The 27,567-nt window shown below is 37.0% G+C and overlaps 2 protein-coding genes across 2 annotated transcripts; one reads left to right on the top strand and one right to left on the bottom strand.

The window, feature by feature from the left end:
- Window positions 1–543: 543 nt before the first annotated feature.
- CCNC (cyclin C) lies at window positions 544–21,599 on the top strand. The gene is made up of 12 exons (XM_026726690.2): window positions 544–793; window positions 3,049–3,155; window positions 5,030–5,114; window positions 5,253–5,322; window positions 6,533–6,584; window positions 7,380–7,435; window positions 8,651–8,686; window positions 10,745–10,836; window positions 11,382–11,449; window positions 11,827–11,906; window positions 13,018–13,136; window positions 19,977–21,599. Exons 1-12 carry the CDS (start codon window positions 762–764, stop codon window positions 20,029–20,031), a joined length of 852 nt encoding a protein of 283 aa, XP_026582475.1. The 5' UTR covers window positions 544–761; the 3' UTR covers window positions 20,032–21,599.
- On the bottom strand, window positions 21,596–26,409 carry TSTD1 (thiosulfate sulfurtransferase like domain containing 1). The gene is made up of 4 exons (XM_026726694.2): window positions 26,187–26,409; window positions 25,023–25,196; window positions 24,429–24,588; window positions 21,596–23,358 (listed from the first exon to the last, which is right to left on the bottom strand). The coding sequence occupies exons 1-4, from the start codon at window positions 26,359–26,361 to the stop codon at window positions 23,295–23,297; spliced, it is 573 nt and encodes a 190-aa protein (XP_026582479.1). The 5' UTR covers window positions 26,362–26,409; the 3' UTR covers window positions 21,596–23,294.
- Window positions 26,410–27,567: the final 1,158 nt, after the last annotated feature.

Raw genomic sequence — 27,567 nt, forward strand, 5'->3', positions numbered from 1 at the left:
ACAGAACTTACAAAAGGAGGACTGTCCTTCCTAAAGGAGGATGGTTGGTCACCTTGCTAAACAGCTCAGATGAAGTTAAAACTTAGATCTGAGATTTAGGAAAAACCAGGGTTGAAAGACAGAGAAGTTAAAAAAATGAATAGATGGCAAAGGTGAAACAATTCTGCATGGCTATAAAAAACCAAACCAAACCCAGTAACACTAATATATTCATGTAGTGATCAGTTTGACTTGAGGGAGATTGATTTTTTTTTAAATGGAGCAAACCTTCCATTTTAGGATTAAGTTTAATGTAGCAAATACATTGGTTTGATAGTTGATATTGAGAGAAAATGAAATGAATTATCGTATTCAGTGAGTATGTGTTTATCTGGCAGATGCCATCATTTAGAATAAAGATATACGATAAAGCGATAGCGCGCCTAACGTCCAATTTCACCGATAAGCAAAAAGGGCCCCGTGGGCTAATTTATGATTTCCGCAAGCGGAACTTGTCTGCCGCGGAACGGGACAACTAGCAAGCGGCGAGCCGCCGGTCGGAGAGAGGAAGAGCACAGAACAGGGAGTGAGGTCGCCGCTCGTATGGGTGCTGCTGTTTTTGCAGACTCCTTCCTGCTCCTAAAGCTGTTCCTGTTCCTGTTCCTGGAAGGTGGGGGTAGGGGAAAGAAGAAGAAGAAGAAAAAGAGGAGGAAGAAAAGAAGGGTTTGCCCTGGCTACCGGCAAGCAGGAAAGAAAAAGCGTTCCCACCTTGACCCCTCTACATGGCCGGGAATTTCTGGCAGAGTTCGCATTAGTGAGTTGTCCTTGCAGTCTGGGGGTTCTGGGGAGGAAGGAAAAGGTGGTGCGGAATGCAGGCGCGCGGGGCCGGGCAGTTGCGGGGAGAGTAAGAGGCTTTCTCGGTCTTTTCTTTGTAGGAAGGTGTTTTCTCAGTGCAGACGGTGGGATGGATTTCAGTGTAGTGGGATGTTGCTGTATGCCTGGGAGAGAGATGCCTGTGCAGATTGAGCTTTCAATTCATTTATTTGTGTGTGTGTGTGTGTGTACAGAACGTTCAGTGTGAATAAAGTATGTTTAAGCTGGAGGGAAAAAAAACTTCAACTTTTCTTTATAATGCACGGTCACACGTCCAGGTTTTTTTTGTTAGAATCGATAAAAAAATAAAAGATAAAAAGTCTTGTTGAAAATAACCCAAGTTCTAAACATAATGCATGTGCACACACGTATATATGCAGCTTATACACACATTTTGTGTGTGCGTGTGTATGCATTATGTTTAGAACATGGGTTATTTCGAACAAGATGATTTTTATCTTTTTATCAATTCTAACAACAAAAAAAAAACCTGGACATGTATGACTGTGCATGTATAAAGAAAAGTTGAAGTTTTTTTGCCCCAGCTTGAACATACTTTATTCACGTTGAACGTTCTGTGGTACTTACAAAGCGACAGCTCCTTATAAGTGCAAGTACTTTGACAAAGTAAAAATATATACTCCAAGCTGCATTAGTACAGGTTTGCTGTAGAACTTCCACTCCCCATCCCAAAGGTTTTGTGTTACTAGAAATATTGATTTTCCCTTCAATGTAGCAGTGTGGTTCAGATAATCACACCTCTTTGCTTTTCGATACTATATTTTATTTTATTTTGTTCTTATTATAACCTTTGTACAAAAACGAAGATTTACTTGTTAAACTCTTATAGCAGCAGATAAAACGAAAAACAAGTATTCTGATAACCCTGGGTTTATCATGAGGAAAGTACTGGCATGTGTATGCTTCTTTCCAAAATAGCTTAGCCTTATTTAAATACTTTCACACAGATGAATATTGTTCTAATTCACAGACATAATACATTATGTTAAGGTGACTAAATTGCAATATTGTACTATGAAAGGGAAAAATGTCATGAATGGCAAAAAATGTAATCACATTGAATAATATGATTCTAGTTCAAATATTTGCTGCAATGTTATTTCTGAGTAACATAATTCGGAATCTTGTCATGGGGGAAAATCTTTAATGATATTTGCTATAATGGTAAGATTCTCCTTTTTTTTTTTTTTTTTGCTGCTTGAGCATAATTTGCAACCACTATTTCTAAAGAAACCAAGATTCATGGAGAACATTTGAAAGTGTTCTATTTAAATATAACTTAAATATGTAATTTAAATGCTGGGTTTTAATCAGAAATTAGACTTTTCTGTACTAGACAGACAAATGTACCTGGGATGAATAATGCCTACAAAATATACAGCCATATAACTCAAAATCATAGTATTACAAAAGTGTTATTGGTAAAAGAGTTAGAGATAGAAAGTGGGATTTATAAAACATTTGTATGCAATTTGTCTGTGGAGATGGGTAGTCAAGAAATATGAAATATAAACAAAATAAATTAGAAGTTAGAACTATCTAAAATTCCTTACGCAACTTAAAATAAATATTGTTATGTATTAGTCTTATATACTGCCTTTACTTCAAGAAGTCAAGACAATTTATATACCGTTTTCCTTTTGTTTTATCTCCACAACAACTATCCTGGATTGTTGTGAGTGAATTAGTATGCATGTATGCAAGTAGTTCAAAGTCATCTTCTGCTTGAGGGTAGGTCTGAACTCTACTTGGACATCTATTACATCATCCTAGTTTTCACATAACATATTTAAATACAATAACAGATTCTTAGAAAAGGGAAAATTATTAGAACAAATTCATTATTGACGAGAGATTGATTATAATCTTTGGATTATAAAAGGTCTCATAGAAAATATTTTTAGTTTGAAATGATTGTCAAAGTCTGATGATAGTTTCTTATTTGCCAGAATTTTGTTCCTGGCCTGTTACTGAGCTCTCAAATTCTGGTAATAGTGAACATTGGAGAAATATAAGCAGCATAGGAAGAAAAAATTAATTCTGAATACTTTTGACTCAAGAGAATACGTATTTTTGACATCAAGTCAAATAATAAAGGACAAAAAATGTTTTCTTTCTTTCTAGATCCCATCTGTTCAAATATCTAAAAGTAGTCTCTCCTTTCTTTCTCTGTAGCTTACAATGGATTTTGGATAAACAAGATCTGCTGAAGGAACGGCAAAAAGACTTAAAATTTTTAACAGAAGAAGAATATTGGAAACTACAGATATTTTTTACAAATGGTAACAATGATGTCAATAAGTTATTGATATATTCTCTCTGTGTGTGTCTGTGAGACAGAGAGGGGTGTAGGAGTGAGATTGCCTTTATTTTTTAAAATACAATGATTTAACATTGATTTTTAGAAGAAGCACATTTTGCCAGGCCCTTGAGCATGCTTCCATTGGACTCTTGCTTGGTTTAAATATAACATTGGTCCACTTTTCCCCCCCTAAAGTTAGACATATATTTTCCTTTTGGAACATTACGATTCTAAACTATATGCAACCCCCTTCATATATAGGCCTTTCCCCTTTTTTTGTGGAGAAGGCTTTAAGTTGCTTGTAATGGTGTTAGGCTTAATATTCTAAGTTTTTGGTATCATTTCTGAAAATGATGGGAAACCAAAATGGCAGTTGAGGAAATTTTTGGAAAAGCAAAATAAATTTCTAAAATGATGACTAATTTCAGTGGTTCTTTTGTATTGAAACTCAAGCATATCATTACTTTCCAGTCAGAGCCAATAGTAGCAAAGATCAATAAATACAATTTAACCCTGCATTTTAAAAAGGTGCTTGGGTGTCTTTTAAACTTTATTCTAGGTCAGGGGTCTCCAACCTTGGCAACTATAAGTCCTGTGGACTTCAACTCCCAGAATTCCTCAGCCAGCAAAGCTGTACTTTAAATAAAATTCCACTGATCATTTCAGATTTATCACAGTTTAAAAAATTATTTAGGCAACCACCTTGTGTACAAAGGACTTGCTTGGCTGTCAACCTTTAAAATGAGCATTGATGTGTGAATTATCTTGGAAATGGCAGAAATATGATAAAACATTGCCATGTTCAAATTATGAATGGATAGTAGAGTCTGGAAAAATATCAAGTAACTATCTTATGTTTTGTTTTGTCATTCTGTGCCTCTACCTCTGCTTGGTATTTTGGATGGATGCTTCCAATATGCTTGGAACATATCCTTTGGTTGGAAAGCCAAATGAGCTACCTGTACAGCTGACACCATGGTGGCTTTCTAGCCAACTGGCAGATAGAGCTTGTGTGGAGCAGCTGATATTTTTTTTCCTGATCTACCTTCCCCTGGCACCCTATTCCGTTCCCATAGATGAAATATGTCATACTTCAAGCACCTGCTGCCTTTGCCAACTCCATAACTGTGTTGATACTGGCAGCTTAATTCATTGGACCAATATCTCTTTTGCAAAGTATTTAGATGCTGTATATGATAACTGATAACAAAAAGCTTGGCATTTCACACAGAGTGAAGTTCCTAAGTTTCTGGATAAGAGTACGTTGATAATTGCATGAAGTTACAGATAATATAAATTATTTTTTTTCATGTGTAGATTATACTTCAATATGCCTTGCATCTGTTTTGTCATTTTTGGGGAGGTTGAATAATGCATTAGAATTACCTACAAGAGCTGGAAATATCATCTGCCTGAATTTAAACAAACTCAGCTTAGTATTCAATCATAGAAAATGCTAGCATCGTTCAATTTCATAGTTTACTATATAATATTTTAGGAATCAGATTTAATAATCCCAACTGTACAGTCTCCTTTGAAGTGTTATTTCAATCAGAAATATTAAGCAGACATTTAATGTTAGTTTTTCTAACTACAGTTTCAATGCTTTATGGTATCTATTGTGTCATAGTATCAGTTTGCAATCTTCACCTATAAAATAAAATATAAAATATATTATTTCATCTTTGGGGGATCTTATGAATGGGCTTTTAGAACCAAAACAAGTATAGGAACATAATGTAACAATGTTTCAAAAAATATTTGCAACTCTGTGGGGTTCAGTTTCAGTAATTGTTGCAGAATACAAAACTGAACTATGAATATTTAACTCATTTTAAAAAATTGTATTTTAAGTTATTCAGGCATTAGGTGAACATTTGAAGCTAAGACAACAAGTTATTGCCACTGCTACTGTCTATTTCAAGAGATTCTATGCCAGGTAAGATCATGAGCTCTAGTATGGTCTCATTTTTCCTATATAAACCTTTTTTGTTATTATTAGGTCTCTTTTTAAAAGTGTTAGGATTAGTAATTTTTCCTTTTCTTCTGTTTAAAATTATGTATTATAACTTTTTAGGTATTCCCTAAAAAGTATTGATCCAGTGCTAATGGCTCCCACGTGTGTATTTTTGGCATCCAAAGTAGAGGTAAGTAGGCAGCTTGCTACATGAGGAACAGGGTGGACAGGGTGAAAAGAGGACATTTTAGCAGGTGATTTGCTGACTTTTATTTTTCCATGTTCTTTTGAAATAAAGCCAATTATTATTAATTCATTAGTAATACAATGAATTGATATAATGAATGAGTAAATTAGTTTTTCTTCTCTTGGTCACACCATCAAATTTAGCAACTGCAATTCTTTCTAGCAGCTTTATTGTTGGACAAACTGAAATGGTCACTAAATGAACATGTAATTCTCTCTCTCTCTCTCTCTCTCTCTCTCTCTCACACACACACACACACACACACACACTGCAGAGAGTCTGCAAATATGTGTCTTTTTTTTCCTCCCTACTTTTTCATCCCTCACAGGTTGGAGAAATTGCTTAAACTAGCTATCTCTTCCTAAAATATTTTTCTTCATAGTACAGCATGTCCCTTAAAATTCTAACTGCAAGTTAACAATCTCGGCTATCTGACCTTAATTCACACTGAAGGCTTTTGTTGTCATGAAAGTTCATGGTCAGTCCATGCATTGGCTGGAAATGAATATTACTGCTTATTACCATCATATTTGTGAAGGTCACCAACCGGGGTAGTTACTAAATGAGGAGTGGCTGTATAAATAATTAGCACAAATGTAAATATCCTGTTTCTGATAGGATTTTTCTGTTTGGCCTTCCCCGTCCCAGCCTCCACAGCATTTTGCTGGTCATATCAGCCAGTTGACGTTTTCTGACTCTTGATCGGTTGGGCTTTCAGTGCTTGCTTTGCAGGTGGTTTTCCTGCCTTTTGGCTATGGGGGAATAACATCAGAGTGGCTTTCTGCCAACAGTATAGCAGCCATTGGAAATTGATGAAAAGAAAGAAAATGGCTTTCTTCTCGCACAAGAAAAAAATGTTTATTGTAATATAATCCTTGAATCTGCAAAATACTGTGATTTTAACTAAACAATAAAGATTGCCAGAAAGGTGGAACAGCTTTAAATCAGCTCACATGGGGTATTGTGGAATTGGGCATAGTGAGGCTTGGACAAGGCTGCCAATCAGAAAAAAAATGTGCCCTTGCTTTCTTTTTTCCCCACAGATCAAGAGCATCCCCTGTAATCTCATGTAGTAACCAAAGTTTGACATTTTGTTATCCAGTGCTTCTGGAATTGTGTACTTTCTACCATTATTTTATTTTTTATGATCTAGGAATTTGGTGTGGTTTCAAATACAAGATTGATATCTGCTGCTACTTCTGTATGTAAGTGGAATTTTTGTAAAGTTGTCACTTTTCAAAGGAATTTTAAAATCAAATATTGCTTTTAGTTATCGTATTCGGACACATGGAATGGCACATATGTATGGGTGTACATGAAAAACTAAAAAAACTGTTAAGTTTTATCTTATTGTAATGTATGATTCAATATGATAAAATGTAATGCAATACAGTGCTATTGGGTAGTATTGTATTGGTGAGAGCCACTTGATGTAGTGACTGAAGGCAACAGGCTAGAAACCAGGAGACCATAAGTTCATAAAACCAGCTAGGTGACTGTGGACCAGTCCCTCTCAGCCCTAGGAATAAGGCAGTGGCAAACAATTTCTGAAAAACCTTGCCAAAAAAACTGCAGGGACGTGCCCAAACAGTCTCCAAGAATTAGACATGATTGAATAGAAGAAGAAAAAATCGTACTGCTACAGTATTTAATTTTTCTAAACTAGTGAGTGCTACTTTTCCATTTGATAATATTTGAAACTTGCAGAAACTGATAAACGTTGTATAAACTGATTCTAGTATATATTCCAAAATGTTAAACAGAAATATTTGCTTTGTCACTATTTTGTATTGTAAATTCCTATAAATTGTTGCTGTCAGATATAAAAAATAAGTATGCTTAATAATTAACTCTTGTTCTCTTGCACTTTCAAACATAAATCCCTGCATTCAGCTTCTAGTATTCTAATTAAATTAAGGTGTAAAGAGAGAAGTAAGTATGGTAAATTAATTTGTATTGCTTTCATTTAAAAAGCATTCTTGACTTTTTCTTCATTGCAGTGAAAACTAGGTTTTCGTATGCCTTTCCAAAAGAATTTCCTTATAGGATGAACCATGTAAGTATACTCTTAAAAAACATTCCTGGCCTTAGCACTTCCCTTTCTCTGCAAATGATTTTGAAAAGACTTTTACTGTATGTGGAAGAGTGGGGATGTTGAGAACACATCAGAACATTGTTTCCAGAGAGTGACAGGAAGTTTATGCTTTGCTGTACTCCCAGCTGTTTTAAATTGTTTTAAAAAATAGAAAATTGACGTTAAAAAAAAAGGGTCTTGCCATTTTGTCATCATCTGAAAGACTCTGGGAGTGAGGTTTGGACAAGAGGAAAACCTAAACTAGATTACTATCCACTAACTTGTTCTATGTGGGGCTGCCCTTGAAGAGCGTTCAGAAACTTTCAACTGGTGCAAAATGTGGCTGCATGGGCAATAAATGGTGCCAGCTGCATGACACATGTAACACCACTACTCTATGAGCTTCACTGGCTGCTGGTGTGTTTACGGGTGCAATTCAAGGTGCTGGTTATCACCTTTGAAAACCTACATGGCTTGTGACTGGATTATCTGAGGGACCGTCTTTTTCCAAGAATTTCTTACCCATTCAGTCTGATCCAACAGACATGCTGCAAATCCTGTCAGCCAAAAAATGTTGACTGGCAAGAACAAAAAAGAGCCTTTTCTGCTGTACCCCCTGCCTTATGGAATATTCTCCCCTCAGATATTAGAATGGACTCAACCCTGTTAGGTTTTTGCAAAACTTTAAAAACTTGCTATGTACCCAAGCTTGGGGCTCAGAATATATAAAGAACCCCATTACTTGGCTTTACTAATAGTTGATTAATCTTCATGGCTGCTGTTTATATTATTTATTTTGCAGATGTTTTTATTGTTTTAATGTTTTTTAAGTAGTTTTATAATTTTAAAATTGTGAAAGAGTCACTTAGCTGAGTTGGTGGCTATAGAAGCTGAATGAATTAATTTGATTGCAAAAAAGAAATATGTGATAAATCTGTTAACCTCTGTAAAAGAGGTATTGGTGGAGTAAAATGCATTTTCAAAAAGGAGTTGTTTTATGTTTTCCTTTATCGAAATGGAAATGTCAAATGTTATTGTTGCTGACAAAAAAGTCTATATGTTTTTGTTCCCATGGTTTTCCAAATTTAGAATTTTAATAGTTTAGATCCAGCTGATCATAGAACAGGACAATCTATGATGCTCATATTATTTAAGTTTTGTCCTTGTAATTAATACATTATTTTTTGTTCTACACAGATATTAGAATGTGAATTTTATCTATTAGAGTTAATGGTAAGTTCATTTACTTTGTACATTCTGTTCAATCTTTTGTACAGGTAGTCACTGAATTATATCCATTCATTCAGTGACTGTTCAAAGTTATGGTGGCACTGAAAAAATGGACATATGACAGGGTCTTTGAAGTTCTGGCGACCATAGCGCACACACACCCCATCCCATTATTGTGATCCAGGCACTTAGATACTATGCGTGTAAATGTAATATTGCAGAGAGTTGGGGGTCATGTGATCACCATTTGCGACCTTCCCTGCTGGCTACCCCAAGCAAAGTTTATGAGGAAGCCAGCAGGGAAAATTGTAAGTTGCTCTCGCTTTTTCTCCCATCCTCAGCACACCCTTACCCATGTAGAGCCTCTGCTAGCCCTGCAAGGGCCTCCCCCAGCCGCCTACAAATTGTGCATGGCCTATACAGGAATTTTGGGGTTACAATGGCAACTGGGACTGCTTGGGATTGTCATCACTGTACATTTTACCAACTGCATCACTTTGTGGCAGCAATCCCGGTCTCTCTTGCTGTTGTAACACAAATAGTACAAATACAACTCCTCTGCATAATTATATGCTGATTATATCTGGAATATTCCATCATCTCTTGAAATGTTGCTACTTTTCACATGTGTGCCAGAACAACTGAATTGATCTGTACTGTGAGAAAAGAATGATGAGATGTAATGGGCTAGGAGAATCTTAGAGAAAGGATGAAGAGCTACAGATTGAGAAGGTTGTGTACTATTTCCTATTTTTTATGTGAATCCCATACATGGAGTTAGAAAGAACTGATGCCAGGTTTTTGAGCTGAGAAGTAATTTATAGATCTAAGATTGCATGAGAAAAAAGTGTCCAGTGTATCAACTGAAATAGCTGACTTAAGGGTCTATAAGCATACAGATTTGTTTATGAGAAAGTGTCCTGCTTTTCGTTTTAAATAGGAAAGCTCTTACAAAGGATACTCCACCATGAGAGGGATTTTGGAGTCCTAGTGGACAATCACTTAAATATGAGCCAGCAATGTACTGCAGCTGCAAAAAAGCCAACAGAATCCTAGGCTGCATTAACAGATGGATAGAATCAAGATCACGTGAATTGTTAGTACCCCTTTATAATGCCTTGATAAAACTATATTTGGAATATTTCATCCAGTTTTGGTTGCCACTATATAAAAAAATGATGTTGAGACTCTAGAAAGAGTGCAGAGAAGAGCAACGAAGATTATTAGGGGTTTAGAGGCTAAAACATATGAAGAATATGTTTTATTGAATATATTGCTGGAATTAGATATGGCTAGCTAGTATAATGAAAAGAAAGATTAGAGGTGACGTAACGGCAATGTTCCAATATCTAAGGGGCTGCCAGATATAAGAGGGGATCAATTTATTCTCCAAAGCACTTAAAGGCAGGAGAAGAAATAATGGATGGAAACTAATCAGAGAAGCAACCTAGAACTAAGGAGAAATTTCCTGACAGGAGAATTAATCAGTGGAATAACTTGCCTTCCAGAAGTTATATATGGGTGTTCCAACACTGGAGGTTTTAAAGAACAGATTGAATAGCCATTTGTCTGAAACAGTATATTTGAACTGAAATTCCCTGCTTGAGCAGGGAGTTGGACTAGAAGTCCCTTCCAACTCTTATTCTATTAACGTTACTCAAGCCAGACTTTATTTTTTACAAAACAAGTGAAACCACGAAAAGTTGATACTGTTTCTTCCCCACTCAGATTCTCTTTATATATTAATAGGATTCTCACAATGCTTCTTGTATGTTGTTATTCCGCAATAGAGCGTACTGTGCCAGTGTTTATTTTCAGTAAGGGTGTTGTTGGCAAATTGTGTTTTTGTGTGCTGCATATATGTCAGCATTTGTGTCTCAGAGGGTGATAGAATTTGGTAAGCTGCCAGTCAGTCTAGAGAGGAATTATTTATGCGAAGCCATCTACTGTCTTTGTAATAAATGGCACTATAAACATCAAAGAAGTACTTAACATTTTGTGTATTGTGAATGCTGCTGCTGCTGATGCTTTTAACATTTTTCTTAAATGCAATCTCCCTAGGACTGCTGTTTGATAGTATATCATCCCTATAGACCTCTACTTCAATATGTACAAGATATGGGCCAAGAAGACATGCTGCTGCCTCTTGCTTGGTAATGAAGACTGACTATTTAATAAGTCCTTTAGCCTAAACAGAAAACCTATGAAAATTATTGACCTGAATAAAATTGTTGCCTAGGGAATCTGCTTAATCCACTTTGGAAAATGCCTGAAACCATAAAGTTGTTTAATTTATTGATTTGAAAGGGGTGGGGGTGGGGTTGACCGAAATATCACTTTTTTTATGAATGAAGATAATCCATCAGATCTTCTACTATTCATTCTTATAGTCTGAACATATTATAACTGAAAAGCTCATGACGAAGCTTGCCTTACTGCATGAAAGACGAGTACACCTTATATCTCACTGCAGAGTTCTTTTGTTTGGGGGAAAGTATGCCAATACTCCATATAGAAAAAGACATAGAAATGATATGCCGGTATATTGAAATATGGCCTCCTGCTCAGATTATACCCATTACATTAGATACTATATTTAAAGGAAAAGTAAGCTCATGACACAGTTTCATATTGCTTTGACTCCATTGTGTGGAGTCCTGAAGGACAACTTGCTGATCTGTTGCTTTTGTCTGTGCAGGAGGATAGTGAATGACACATACAGAACTGATCTTTGTCTGCTGTACCCTCCTTTCATGATAGCTCTAGGTATGTAACACGTTGTGTGTACCGTATCACTGTTTGAATGGAATGGTTCAAGATAGAGTTGCATCCATGGCCATTTTCATAGAAATTCTGGTGTTATAATGAAAGTCTCAACTATTTATTTTTTTCAGTTTATAATTGAACTTTCATTGTCCAGACATACAGGTAAACTGGAAAACTATTCTTCAACTGTACATCCTAAAATGAATGTTAATAATTACATTTGTAGAATGGTATAATTGAAAATCCAGTTTGGAGAGGGAGACAGTAGCACACAGAACATGTTCTGACAATGTGTTTTTCATTTAATAATGTAAAAGCACTTGTACCACAAGTTTTGCATCTTAATTTTACCTTTCAACCATATGCTCTCTTTACAGCTTGCCTACATGTGGCTTGTGTTGTGCAGCAAAAGGATGCTAGACAGTGGTTTGCGGAACTCTCTGTTGATATGGAGAAGGTAGTTATATTTTATTTAATAATTACAGATTTACAGAAAGTAACCTGTCTGGTTTGGTACATTAGGCAAGTGAACAAAATGGGTAAGATAAAAAGTTTCTTATTGGCCCAGTATCCCTTGGTGAAAAATTGAAAAACATATAATTTAAACAGATAAAATTGTTTAATGTAATATTTATATATCAATACCAACAAGATACTGCCTAGTAATTACAAAACATTTTATTGATTGCATATTCTGTGTTGAGCTTGGTGTATGATTGAATGGGTGCAATTAAATAGTTGGTCAATAATACAAAAACCACTATCCATACTTTATTCCAAGATCTGACATTTACTGGTGGTCTCCCATCTGAGTATTAATCAGTCCAGACACTGATCTGAGCCCATTGCTGCCATTTGTTGAGACTAAATGGCAGTAAAAAAGGTAAAGGTCTTCCCTGTCCAGTCATGATGAACTCTAGGGCAAAGTATTCATTCCGTTTCTTGGCCAAGGGAGCCAGTGTTGTCCAAAGACCCACTTTGTGGTCGTATGGCCAACACGGCTATGCACCAAGTCTTTGGAACATTGTTACCTTCCCACCGAAGTGGTACCTATTTATCTACTTATATTTGTATGATTTTAAATTGATTGGTGAGCAGGAGCTGAGGCAAGGAACGGGAGCTCACCCCATTGCATGGCACTAGGGTCTCAAACCCAGGCTGTCAGCTTTCCAGCTGATAAGCTCAGCATTTTTAACTGCTGAGCCATTACATCCAACCTCTAAATAACAGGTTTAAGAATGGGTGAGTGAGAGGTTTCTAAGTGTCCATCACAAGTTTACATTAGCCCGCAAGAAAATGCTATGTTAATTCAAAATAATTTTAAAAACTTTCTAAAATGAATTTTAAGATTTAAAAACCAGGGCATTAAGGTATAAAGTGTTTTGAGGATAGTTTGCCCTTTTTTCCGTTCAAAGGATAAAAATAGTGGCCTGCAAAATGTTTTCAGGATAAACTCTCTGATCCCAGAATATTTTCAAACCTTTCTTTCTTATATTGAAGCACATACATACTTATTGCAATCACCATAGATCTGCACAAAACTATTTTTGATCTAATTTTTTTTTTAGATCTTAGAAATAATCAGGGTCATTTTAAAATTGTATGAGCAATGGAAAAACTTTGATGAAAGAAAAGAAATGGCTACAATTCTAAGCAAAATGCCTAAGCCCAAACCACCTCCAAATAGGTAAGTTTTCAAAATATGTTCATTTTAGTTTAGTTTACTTTACCTTACTTTATTGTCATTGCACTTTGTACAACGAAATCAAACACCATCTTCAGTGCACATTATGACCATGTAAATAAACACAAACACACATATCCTTCACCCGCCACACATTGAATCGAAAAGAGTGGAGAGGGCAACCAATGATCTTCTGGGCAATGACGTTAACCCCCTGGAGTGCTTTCCTATCTGCCACTGTGCAATTGGCAAACCATACAGAGGTGCAGTAAGTTAAAATGCTCTCTGGTGCAGCGGTGGGAGATCACCAGCAGTTTTTCATTCAATTGTTGTTTTCTAAGAAGTCTCAGGTAGTATAATCTCTGCTAGGCCCTTTTGACCAGTGCTGCAATGTGAGCACCTGAGGCCAGGTCCTCTTTTATGGTAACCCCTAGAAACTTAAAAGTGGCCACTTGCTCCACTCGGTCTCCAATGATAAGCAAGGGCTGGATGTCTGATCTGTTCCTTCCATAATCCACTATAAGTTCCTTGGTCTTATTGGTTATTGTCTCCACATCACAAAAGCAACCGGTCCACCTCATCTCGGTAGGCAGACTCATCCTCCCCAGAGATGAGTCCCACCACTTTTGAATAAATTTGAATAAATATAATAAATAAATAAATAAATATTTGAATAAATGATCCAATGTAAAACAAGAATAATCCATAAATAATTTTAGACTTGGATGTAGCCTTGCTGTTAAATACAGAAAATGCATCTCAGCGTATAGTTGATCCATTGATTCATTCCATACCTCCCCTTTTTGTTTAGTAATCTAATAGGGATTAGTTAATTCTGAAATGATTTTTCAATCATAAAGATCATTTAAGTTGTGATTAATTTAAGTGAAATGGAACACATCAATTTTCTTACAAAAAAATTGAAATAGGAACAAGTTGGGTACCTGTCATGCCTTACTCACATCAAAGCAATCCTTCACTATTCAACTTCCATAGACGGTTGTTGGTAGATTTGAGAGTCACGTGCAATTTGACTTCTCCTCATTTTATGCTTGAGTTCTTTTGGTTGACTCAGGTAAAAAAGAAGGCAGCTGCATTTTTACAGGCTTTGTAGGTTCTTTGGTTGTTCCATTGAAATTTAATATAAATTATTATCTTCCAACATCATTTGGGTTTGCATTTTACTGCAGAGGGAAGTATAGTTAATAAATGGGCTAAGTGTTGATTTATTGTACCTATTCTGCTTGACACACACCCCTCCCTTCCCAGAAAATACTCTGCAAACTCTGGAAGGCCAAAATATTTTTTTCCTGTGCAAAAATAGAGCAGTTTGCCTTTGAGTTAGGACAGTACTTCTTCATAGTGAACATAAATAGCCAGCATTTTCTAGAGACCCACTACTACATATCTAAAATACAAACTACTCAACGCAAGAAGCCTTGCAAACAAAATGCATGAATTCCTCATCTTATTAGGCACAACTACATTCAACATTGTATTTGTCTGTTGGACATGGTTAAATGCATCTTTTCCAGACTCCATTACCAGTCAGCGGATATCACATTTATCAGTCAGATTGCAAAATCTGTAAAGGAGGTGGAGTTGCTATCTTCTACAAAAAAAATCCCTAAATCTAAAAAAGATTCAAATTACACAGGAACTTGCTCTCCCAGAGACCATTGTCTGTGAACTGTCCTTAAATGCCACAGTCCGCTTCTTACTATACTACAGAGCCCCGGATCATGACATAGTTCATGCAAATAAGCTAACTTCGCTGTTAACATGTGCTGCCTCTTGCCCTCACCCTCTTATTTTCCTTGGTGACTTCAATCTACCTCTTATAAATTGGACACTAAATGAATGTACATCAGAACCCATACATGCAACCCTGTATAATGCTCTTACTACATTGGGACTGGATCAGTTAGTAACTAACAACACTAGATTCAACAACTGCCTTGACCTCATCTTCTGCAGTAGGTCTAACTCAATATATGGCCTACAAATACAAGAACCCTTTTCAAACAGTGATCACAGTATGATTGACTTTGGTCTCAATTTACACCCTCACAAAGATCATAATGATGGATCCCCAAAATACAACTTCAAAAAAACCAACTATGATCTCATAGATACTGACCTATCAACACTTGATTGGCACATTCTGTTCTCTAGCTGTAATACTACAGAAGACCATTATAATGCATTCTTGTTTGAACTTGAAAGAGTCATTAAACTATATATACCATTAGTAACCCCCGCAAAAAAAAAAAAACAAATTGAAGGAAACTTCAATCAAAAAAAAGATCGCTATGGCATAAAAACAAAACTAGCTATGTAGCAAATTTGAAAAACCAAAACAATACCCTATGCCAACAGATAAAGGCAAAATGCACAAATTACCACTGCAAGCAAGAGGAAAACCTCCTATGTACAAAATCCACCCATGCCTTCTACAATTTTGTCAACACCAAACTTAAGGAATCAAGAACCATCCCACCCCTAAAAGGACCAAATGGGAAAGACTGCAATGATGAAGCTGTAAAGGCCAATCTCTTCAACACATTCTTCAGTCTTTGTAAACAGCAATGGTTCATGCCCCACATTTCCTAGTCGTACCACAACAAACTGTAATGACCTACTATATATTGACTTTAGAGAAGATAACATAGAAAAGGCACTATGAAACCTCACACCTATCTATTGGCTCCGATGAATTATATTCATACTTCTTAAAAAAGCTCTCCTCTGCCATAGCGAAACCCCTAAACATTATATATGAGATATCATTCAGAACCAGCTTCTTACCAAACCTATGGTCCTTAGCTACGGCCATCCCTATCTTCAAATAAGGTGACCACAGCCTGGTTGAAAACTACAGGCCAATCTCACTGTGCCGTGTCACATGCAAAGTCATGGAATCAATCATTAACCAATTTATCACCCTCCACTTAGAGTCAAACAACCTACTCTCCCCAAAACAATTTGGTTTCAGGAAAAAAATGTCCTGCAATCTACAACTCCTACACTGCAAAAACATATGTTCTACTCTACTTGACCAGGGTAAAGCTATAGACGCAATTTACATAGATTTCTGCAAAGCCTTTGATTCAGTGGTACATGAGAAATTACTGTTAAAACTAAACTCTTATGGCATTTCTGGATCCCTCCATAAGTGGATTACTGCATTCCTGTCAAACAGGCAACAAATAGTAAAAATAGGGAGCGCTATGTCAAACCCTGCTCCAGTTAACAGCGGTGTCCCCCAAGGCAGTGTTATAGGACCCACACTTTTTATACTCTATATAAATAACCTTTGCGATCACCTTATAAGCAACTGCATCCTCTTTGTGGATGACGTAAAACTATTCAACACCACTGACAATGCTACTATCCTTCAAAGTGACCTTGATTATGTGTCTGAATGGTCAAACATCTGGCAATTCCAAATCTCGACCAACAAATGCTTTGTCCTACACATTGGTAAAAAAATCAGTACACCAAATACAAACTAGGCGGATATGACCTCGTTGATGATCCTTACTCTGTCAAGGACCTTGGAGTTCTCATATCAAATGACCTAAGCGCCAGAGCTCACTGTAACAACATTGCCAAAAAGGCATTAAGAGTTGTACATCTAATCTTACGAAGCTTCTCCTCTGGAAATATCGAATTGTTAACTAGAGCATATAAAACTTTTCCCAGACCAATACTTGAATACAGCTCATTAGTCTGGAATCCACACTGCATATCAGACATTAATACAATCGAGTGAGTCCAGAAGTATTTTATGAGAAGAGTACTACAGTCCTTTGCTCGCAACAGAATACCCTATATCACCAGGCTTGAGATTTTGGGCTTGGACAACCTTGAAGTATACTGCCTTCGGTTAGACTTAAGCGTAGCACACAAAATTATCTGCTACAATGTCCTACCAGTCAGTGACTACTTCAACTTCAACCACAACAATACAATAGCACACAACAGATACAAATTCAATGTAAACCGCTTCAAACTGGATTACAGAAAGTATGACTTCAGCAACAGAGTGGTCAATGCCTGGAATATACTACCTGACTCTGTTGTTACATCCTCTAACCCCCACTTCTTTAACCTCGAACTAACTATTATTGTCCTCACCCCATTCCTAAGAGGTCTGTTAGGGGCGTGCATAAGTGCACCATCGTGCCTACCATCTCTGTCCTTTTGTCCCCATTTATTCATACCTATTTCCCGTATTCTTACTCATGTTTATACTTATATTTATTATCTTGTAAGCGATTGACAAATCAAATAAATAAATGTTCGTGAGAGTTAGATTAAAATGAGGCTGCTTTAGCAGTCAAATTCATTTTAATGAGTCAACTTTATAAAGCAATGGCTTATTTATAAGCTTGAAACAATAGTCTGAATAGTGAATATACAGAAGCTATATAGCAGGGCTCTCCAAATTTGGCAACCTTAAGTCTTATGAACTTCATCTCCCAGAATTCCCCAGTCATGCTTTTTAAATCTTAAATTTGGAGACCCCTGCTGGATAGCATACTTTCAAATCATTTTTGAAGCATACACAGCCTTGCCAGACAGTCAAGTTATTGAAATTGCTGAATTAAAAGTAGCAGCCAGACCAAATGAGGATAGGTATCACCCCAAAGATGATCCTGAAGGCCATTTCACTCTTCTTTGTCATATGGCAACAAAACATTATGCAATCCTGAATATCAAAATAAAAATATGTACTATCGTGATTTAAATTATATTACCTATTTAAATCAAATTATATTAAATACTAAAGCAAGTAATGCCATATGGTAAGATATTTCGTGCACCACTGCAACTTGGGAAAATTAGGATGATGTTTCATTGGCAAGATTGAAATCTGCCTTCATGACCTGTTTTCTTCGTTACCATCTGGAAGGCGGCTTTGTGGTGTCCAAACCAGATAATTTAGATTTAGTCAGTTTTGTTCCATATAGCATCAACAGAGTGATTTCTCAAGTTCCGTCTTTCTACTATGTATTCAAAATGGAAAGGGATTAATATACACTGCTCAAAAAAATAAAGGGAACACAAAAATAAGACATCCTAGATCTGAATGAATGAAATATTCTTATTAAATACTTTGTTCATTACATAGCTGAATGTGCTGACAACAAAATCAGACAAAAATTATCAATGGAAATCAAATTTAGCAACCCAGGGAGGTCTGGATTTGGAGTTACACTCAAAATTAAAGTGGAAAAAAACACTACAGGCTGATCCAACTTTGATGTAATGTCCTTAAAACAAGTCAAAATGAGGCTCAGTAGTGTGTGTGGCCTCCACGTGCCTGTATGACCTTGCTACAATGCCTGGGCATGCCCCTGATGTGGTGGATGGTCTCCTGAGGGATCTCCTCCCACACCTGAAGTAAAGCATCCTCCAACTCCTGGACAGTCTGTGGTGCAACGTGGCATTGGTGGATGGAGCGAGACATGGTGTCCCAGATGTGCTCAATTGGACTCAGGTCTGGGGAACGGGCGGGCCAGTCCATAGCATCAATGCCTTCGTCTTGCAGGAACTGCTGACACACTCCAGCCACGTGAGGTCTATTATTGTCGTGCATTAGGAAGAACCCAGGGCCAACTGCACCAGCATATGGTCTCACAAGGGGTCTGAGGATCTCATCTCGGTACCTAATGGCAGTCAGGCTACCTCTGGCGAGCACATGGAGGGCTGTGCGGCCCCCTAAAGAAATGCCACCCCACACCATTACTGACCCACTGCCAAACCGGTCATGCTGGAGGATGTTGCAGGCAGCAGAATGTTCTCCACGGCATCTCCAGACCCTGTCACATCTGTCACATGTGCTCAGTGAGAACCTGCTTTCATCTGTGAGGAGCACAGGGCGCCAGTGATGAATTTGCTAATTTTGGTGTTCTCTGGCAAATGCCAAACATCCTGCATGATGTTGGGCTGTAAGCACAACCCCCACCTGTGGACGTCGGGCCCTCATACCACCCTCATAGAGTCTGTTTCTGATTGTTTGAGTAGCCACATGCACATTTGTGGCCCGCTGGAGGTCATTTTGCAGGGCTCTGGCAGTGCTCCTCCTGTCCCTCCTTGCACAAAGGTGGAGGTAGCGGTCCTGATGCTGGGTTGTTGCCCTCCTATGGCCTCCTCCACGTCTCCTGATGTACTGGCCTGTCTTCTGGTAGCACATCCATGCTCTGGACATACACTGACAGACACAGCAAACCTTCTTGCCACAGCTCGCATTGATGTGCCATCCTGGATGAGCTGCACTACCTGAGCCACTTGTGTGGGTTGTAGACTCTGTCTCATGCTACTACTAGAGTGAAAGCACCGCCAGCATTCAAAAGTGACCAAACCATCAGCCAGAAAACATAGGAACTGAGAAGTGGTCTGTGGTCACCACCTGCAAAACCACTCCTTTATTGGGGATGTCTTGCTAACTGCCTATGCTTTCCACCTGTTGTCTATTCCATTTGCACAACAGCATGTGCAATTGATTGTCAATCAGTGTTGCTACCTAAGTGAACAGTTTGATTTCACAGAAGTGTGATTGACTTGGAGTTACATTGTGTTGTTGTAACACAATGTATACTTTACATTGTGTAAAGTGTTCCCTTTATTTTTTTGAGCCGTGTATATATAATATTAATAAAGTGTAGGGGTAGATATATACTTTGAGAGCAGGCAGCAGAATTTCATTTTTAATGTATGCCAATGTGCTCACAGTAAAAAAAGGTTATCTTAAACTTAAAATCAAATGTGTTTATAGTAATTTTAATAATAAATATATAATGTAATACTTTCCTATAATATTTTTGTTTCAAACAGTGAAAGTGACCAGGGTCCAAATGGAAGTCAGAATTCTAGCTACAGCCAGTCTTAGACATTCCAAAGAAATGAATTGTGGACCACTTTGGATTAAGACACATTGGGATCTTTTCATATATGGAAGACATGGACAGAAGGTTTCAATAATGTCTTTTCAGATAGAACACAAAGTTTCTATCAAGTGTACAAAAGCTTTTCCTTAAACATACACCCATTTGAATTGTGATACAACAGAAATCAAAAACTGGATAAAAATAATGATGTAATTCAGTATGGACAGACTATAGTAAATTTTGTTATTTGAAAGAAATAGTGCTGAGTTAAACAAACTTAAAACAAACAAGGATAACTGTGAATGGATCTTTCTTGCAACTATAGTTGTTTAACTATGGAATACAAGAGATGACTGGAGAAGTTGGATTTGAGATCCTAATTGTTCAGATATATACTTGCCAATGGATGTTTTAAGAATGCACTGCTGTAATAAATGCCTTAGGGAAAAGAGATAAAAAAATTCCTTAAAATGTATAAAATGTTGCATTCCTCATCCGAAGTTTAAGGAGATATTCTACAATACCTGTAGTTTGCAAGAGGAAATCCAGGATACCCCCAAAGTGCAATATATATAATGAAAACTCTGGCTGTTTTAGGAAAGAATGTGCTATTAAGTCCTTGACGTATTTTGCAATCCAATCAAATAAATCTAACCTCTTTGAGGTTATAATGGTGAATATGTTGTGTGCTAGAAGTTTGCCTTCTGCTTTCCCAGTTACTAGGAATGGCTTTTCTCTTGAGAAAACAGAAGCATTTGAGAATGATTCCATAATAAAATATAAATTACTGTACAAATTAACACAATCATTCAAAGACAGGATGTTCCCTTTTTTAAAACTCTGGCCATCTGCTGTGTTCTTTAGTCAGACTTCCCCACTTAAAAAGGGATTTAGTCCAGAGCCCTAAATTTTCATGGACTATTTGTTTGGGACCCTAAAACAAGTTAAAAGTATCCTGTATTTCAGTGTGAAGTAGCTCTCCCCAACATGATGCCTTCTAGTTCTATTAGATTACCGTTGCCTTCAGGCCAACCAACGTGGTTGTGTTAGTGGAAGATTAGGGAGATAGTATATAGTGAAGGTGCCAGTTGGGAAAGGCTGCTTTAAGATGCTTTTCACCCAAGGGAGCATTATTCTGCCATGATTCAAACAAAGGAACATTGGTTGAAAGAGTATTGTCAAATGGTGCTTGTTCTAAAACTTGATCTAAAAGCAGCAGTGCCTGAGTCTACTTGATATGTCACTGAATTAAGGGTAACCAAAGTGTTTTTGTATGCAAACGCTTGGGCTCTCTGCACTTAAGTGTTGGAAGTTATTTTTTTACAGAGTGTTTGGATACTGACTTACAGAAACAATTGTGAGGATTTTAATTTTTTTTTTAGATTTTTCATGTTCCCTTTTTAGTTTTGCCAATTTTGTTGATGCTGGTCATGTTGTCCCACACATTTGCTAACAGAATTGATTGAGGCACCACATCTGTTGTGTTTTGGAAATTACTTTGTTAACTTTAGGATTTCAACTTTATTTGTAATATGGACTAGCTGCATATGAATAAAACAATGAAAATTAACAACATTGACTTATTTTATTTCAGAACCATAAGTAATAATTTTTACACGTACTGCATTCAGAACACACGGGCATATCATCTGTTATAAAAAAGTTTTCTTTGGAGTGCATTATCACAGTTGCAAATAATGTGTTTGCCTTTTTTCTCTCTGGCTATAAGGAGAGAAATATACCCCAAAGGTTGGAGAGCTATTTTCTATATTCTATATCAGGGGTCGCCAACCTTTTGGACCACCAAACGCATAATTTTAAATCCTGTGGACCAGAGACCCTGGGAAAATCCCCCAAAAAGTCTGCAGGAAAATTCCCCACCCCGTTTTCCTACCGATTGATCATTCTTTATTTGGGATCGCAGGATACCGTCTCCAGCTCTGTTCTCAGTGGGGGAGAGAGAGAGAGAGAGAGAGAGAGACTTTTGGCTTCATGCAAGGAAAGCAGCAGAAGCAGAAGTCTTTCTCTCCCCCAAACTCCGCCAGAAATGAGTCTTTGAGAGACTTGCCGTGCCGGCGCAGGCTCTTGGAACAGGATGCCTTGCAGGGTCCCAAAGACTCATTTCTGACAGAGTTTGCAGGAGAGAAAGAAAGACTTGCTGCTTTCCTTGCATGCAGCCATAAGCAGAAGAAGAAAGAAGCTGAAAGAAACAGGCCGGTGGCCAGGCCAGGTGCGTGGGGCGCATAGGGTAAGTTCCCCACTCTGCCCTTTCCCCCTTCCCTCACTACCTTGCTCACAATGTAAGTGACGCAAGCCTTGTGTTTCCATGGGCCATGTGGGTGGTGAAGCCTTGTGTTCCCCCACAGCCTGGATTAATTGCTTTAGGGGGTGCTTTGGGGGGACATTACTCTGCAGACCACCAAAATTTTCTCGCTGATCACCAGTGGTCCCCGGCCCACTGGTTGGTGACCACTGTTCTATATTCAAATGAGTTAACAAAATTTTACCAGTTTCATTATTTTAAAGTGGGATTATAATGGTCCTCATACCATTCAGCATATAACACACTGTACTAGAAATTCAGTGTTTTTATGTTATGTAATATCTCAGCAATTTTACAGAAGTTGTTTATGTAGAAATAGATTGTGTCCCTAATTTAAAAGTTGCATATGGAAACCTTATCACAGATACAATACATATATGTCTCTAATCAGTTTCTTCTGCATGTACAAAAATGTATTTCTTGATATTATTTCTGCAAATATTTAATATCTAGAGATAGTTGAAAGCCAAGAACAATAAGCAGGACTAAGACTTAATTCCTGAATATGAAGTTGAAAAAAACAACCATTTGGCTAAACATTTTAGTGCCATTATCCCAAGCTTTGGACTTAACATTTTTATATTTTTGTTTCATGACCAGAGATACACATAATTTCTCATGTGATGGGCAGCTACATAAATTTTGATTAATAAATAGCCAACTTAATTCCACTTCATTTTACTTAAATATTTATTACTAAATGTATTGTAATGATCAGTTGTAAATTTCTTAAATCTATTTGAATTAGTTTTTAAATTTTAAACAAAAATTTCCATAATGTTAATCAGGATAAACATTTGAAGTGTATCTCAGTGTTTTTTCTTTGTTGGCAAAATAATCTTGTCTTAATATGCCTAGATGCCTTTTATAGATGCTCTTTAAACAAAATTAGATATCACCCTCTGCATTTTCAGATTACCTACAGTTTGTGTATTCTAGATATCATTTCTTCTTTGAAGATTCATACTCCAGCCATTCGCTGAAGCCACCAGGAAAATGCTGAACTCTGAAAGCACATAAGACATAAGAAAGCACATAAGAAATGTTCGATAACATTTCTTATTGCACAAACCACTTTCAAGAATATGATCTTAAGAGTATGCTGACCAGAGATGTAGGAGAAATATTCTGGCATAGTAATTTTATTTTATACCAAGTAAGGGAACAAAAAAACCCATGCTTAATATCTTCCTCAAAGAGTAAACAATGTTTAGTAGAGATAAAGTAGTAAGTTTGAATCACACTAGTTAAATACTTTTGGAAATCAGCCACATAATAATTTTGAATAATGGCAAATATAAGGATGTAAAATAAAATGCTTCTTTAATTCTTAAATGAGACATTCTTAGTACTTGGCCACTCTACTTCATTTTGGCCAAGTATGTTAGGATTTTTAAACAGACTCTGGCTGAGAATACTTTAATCCAAACATTGAATGTCACAAGGTTACAAACATCATTTACTCACAGTACTTCCAAGTTTGTTCTTTTTTTTTAATCAGCTAAGTAAAAGGCTGAATACTGGCACCATTTTTGAATTGTGGGGTAAGAATCATTTAGAAGCAGTGTATTTTGCTTTAAAAATGGACTGATACTCCTTAAAATACATTAAACCCAACCGGGAAAAGGGGATGCCTATATTAGAAAATAAAACAGTGATGCAAATGTGGGTCTTGCCATAAGGTTCTAAACACTTTGTCCTGAATGAACTAAATGATGGCACTGTTTTTCCTTCTACAATCATATTTGGTGGGGAGAATAAGAAAATTTATGTAGAATCAAATGATTTGAAGGCAGGTTAGTGTTTGTTGGGGCAAATTTGAACTCTTAGTACATTTAGTACATCCATAGTACATTAGGCTTAGATTTTCAGATGTGTTATTTGAAAACTGCTAAATGCTATTTATTGGATCAATCTATCCATTGTATTTTAAGAGCAACATTAAAAAGAATAAACACTTTCCCCTGATTTGTATTTTTCCTTTTATACCCATAATATTTTAAAATAAAACTAGAAACAATTAATTTGCAATAAAACTATACTAACATATATCTTTCCTGAATGCTTTACACTTACCTGCTGAAACCCAATGATTTTGCAACAGCTAGAGCCTGTTTGCTTCTCACGCCAGCGAGACAGGAAAACACTACATGATCTGATTTAGAAGGTATATCTTGATTGTATTTCTCTTTAAAATATACTGAGTCCATCTGTAAAGCTTCCATAACTTCTCCCACTGTAAAAATAAACAATCATCATTTATTTCATTGGTCTTTTTTATGGTGACCCATTGGCTGGAGTGCCATTTTCATGCTAAGCATAAATTGAGTCACTAGGTAGGAATCCCATGTGCCACAATGGCATACATGCATGCATGTGTGTGTGTATACACACACACACACAAAAAGACATCACAGTGCAAATCTTGCCCTTTTCTATTTGCATCCCAATGCTCGACAAATACACAAGTGACAGGACCTGGGTAGCGATGTAGGTTTTGTTGCTTATACCTCTTTGACTTTTCTGGACGGTAGGAGTTGGCCTGCTGCACAAATCCAAGTACCGAAAGTACCACACATAAGATTATTTCATGTTTTCCCCTTGTATACAATGAGCTGGACTTTTTTTGTTTTTTTTCCCCTTGCTCTGAAACACTCAACAGCAACTTACATGGAATACTGATTGAACCAGGAATTTTTCCATGCTCTGCAATTTCCCATTTTTCTCTAACATCAATAAGCCGGACTGCTTTTGATTCCAACAAATCTTTGAGTTGTTGGTAGGAGACACTATGATCTTCAGCTGTGCAAAAGTTGCGACCGATTTGTCTCCTGTTTTCTGGATCTGTAAAAAAAGTAAAGAAAAAAGTTAACAGTAGTACTACAGATTCTGACATAATCATCAAAGCACTGATTTGCTTCTAAGTGCTGCTGGGCAGCAACACCAGCTAAAGAATCAATGCATTGACTAAGCATTTAAATGGACAAGCAGAGCCCAGACTCGCTGTCTGTATATTTACCCCACAGCAGTTTTCCAGATCACATGAATTTCATATATTATTCCTTTATTCTGCTCAAAGCAACAACACAAAAGTTGTGTTGGCTTTTAATCCATGAAGCTAAAGTATCAAACCACATGATGGTTGAATATGATAGTCTGGTTCCTATGCTATTTTAATCAATCTGGTTTGATTTTGGCTTAATCTTTGTGTATTGTAAAGCATGGTTTTTGTTTTAGCAAACTGTAAGAAGGTAGTGGAGTGATAAACCAGAAGAAATCATTCCAATTCTCTTGGAAAAGACTTTTTTTAATAAAACAAATACCAACTTTTATGACAGCTTTCTCTTATACAATTTGAGCTAAATACATTAACCTGTGTCTTATGCAATAATCCATGGCTTAGCATAATGTAAATATTAGGTTATAGTTGTACTTGTTTCTGTGCATCACTACAGTTTTGAGGTAATACTCAAAAATATCTTCTACCATAAGACCGCTGGTCAGAAAAAGATAGGAGTAAGACATTTTACAAATGAGGAAGTCAGGCTAATAAAACAGCAGAGAAACTGCCAAACCCTTTAACGTAAAATTGGGATTTGAACCGGATTCCAGTGGACACATCAGTGGAAGGTACACGGGGCGTCAGTCTAAATCCTGGTTCTGTCCACTTCCCACTGATGAAGTTGCTATACTAAAGCAATCAGATTCTTTAAAAGCTCCGTATTTTTTTTCAGGAACCGAGTACAACCGAGTTAAAGCACTTAGCACTGAATTTAGCAATCCAGGAAACGCCCTCCTACGCTCCGATTCTCTTAACCCCGCTGGAGCACTTACAGCCTGAAGGGCAAAAGCGACCGATGCCAACCAACGATTCAAATCTATGCAGGACGCTCTCCCGGTGGCTCCATGTCAGCTGGCTTATCTTTCGTCCACTGCAGCCGCTTAGCCTACTTGCAGCCAGCTGCGTAATTAAACCAAAAGTGAATTGACATCTCCAACATCCTTGCATGTTTCCTACTCTGCGGAGCTCTCTCGCCTAATTTAGAAGGTCACCGCCCAGTTTGGCTGGGCTTCCCGAATATAGTAGACCAGGCAGTTCGCCTGTCTCCTTGGCTGCGCTTTTCCCAGGAAGGTGCACCTCAGCTGGAACAAGAAATGCTAATTGAAAAACCAGGTGTACTTTTTATTTTCAGGGGTAAAATTATTCCTCTGACTGGAGCCCGATTGCTCATCCCAAAAGCCAGTGTGATTGTTGCAGGACGAATAACAGTAATCCTGTTTCAGAGAGTTCCATAAAAAAAGGAACTAAACCGAATGTGATTTGCAGGATAGTTTGTTAAACATGATATATACTGTAATTTAGTTGGTATGACAGCTACCAAATCTGGGTTGCAACAGTTCGTTTGATCAGGAAATGGCAACAAGGACATGGCAACAAGGACATGGAATGCTCTAGATCTCTGCCAAAATCTGATAAGCTACTATAACCTTAATATGCCTTGGAAAACAATCCAATATAGGAACTAAAGGCTGACTTCACAGAGGCCATAATGTGACTTGATTTGTGTGATTCCAGACACCCTGCAATACAACACCCCACCCCACCCCAGGAATTAGTAAAGATCCTTTGTTTTTTGCTAAGTATATTTAAGAAAGCATTCCATGTAATTTGACATATTGTCTATGGAGAATACTATCTGACCTAAATAAAGCTCCAAAATATCAATAATATTATCTTTAATATTAGTATTGCACTATTATCTATAATTTTATTTTGTAAACTGAAGTGTGATCACAAGCTTTTATGGAAAGGTTTGGGTACTAGAGAATGACTATTCCTGCTGTACCTGGGGAAAATATCACCCACATGCATACAATCTGTATTCATAAAACTATTCAACAAGCCTTAACTAGTCAAAGGTTTCAAATTTCATTAAGCTTTATAAATGTATTAGTAGGTTAAAATTCTGGTTATACCTCTTGACTGGTTTAAGGAATATTTCAATATTTGGGCGCCCATATATATATACTATGCTCTGCAGGTTCTTTACCAAGTAATCTTGAGCAGCATTTTTTAAACAGCACTATTGCACCCACCTTCCCTTTCTCCCAGTGTGGATGGATGGATGGATATTCATGATACTATGAAAGATTTTTAATAGCTACCTGGGTAGCAGATGTTGACTTTAGATTTCTATATGCAAGACATATTACT

The sequence above is a fragment of the Pseudonaja textilis genome, chromosome 1 (genome assembly GCF_049901715.1).
Source record: "Pseudonaja textilis isolate UNSWEBS1 chromosome 1, rPseTex1.2, whole genome shotgun sequence".
In the NCBI taxonomy this organism is placed as follows: Eukaryota; Metazoa; Chordata; class Lepidosauria; order Squamata; family Elapidae; genus Pseudonaja; species Pseudonaja textilis.

Coding starts and splice junctions, on each gene's coding strand:
- CCNC (XM_026726690.2), top strand. CDS start 762: ATGGCCGGGAATTTCTGGCAGAGTTCGCATTA. Junction 11,907..13,017: donor TCTCTGTTGATATGGAGAAG/GTAGTTATATTT, acceptor TTTTTTTTTTAG/ATCTTAGAAATAATCAGGGT. Junction 13,137..19,976: donor CCCAAACCACCTCCAAATAG/GTAAGTTTTCAA, acceptor TGTTTCAAACAG/TGAAAGTGACCAGGGTCCAA.
- TSTD1 (XM_026726694.2), bottom strand. CDS start 26,361: ATGCAAGGATGTTGGAGATGTCAATTCACTTTTGGTTTAATTACGCAG. Junction 24,589..25,022: donor TGGTTCAATCAGTATTCCAT/GTAAGTTGCTGT, acceptor TTATTTTTACAG/TGGGAGAAGTTATGGAAGCT. Junction 23,359..24,428: donor AAATCATTGGGTTTCAGCAG/GTAAGTGTAAAG, acceptor ATGTGCTTTCAG/AGTTCAGCATTTTCCTGGTG.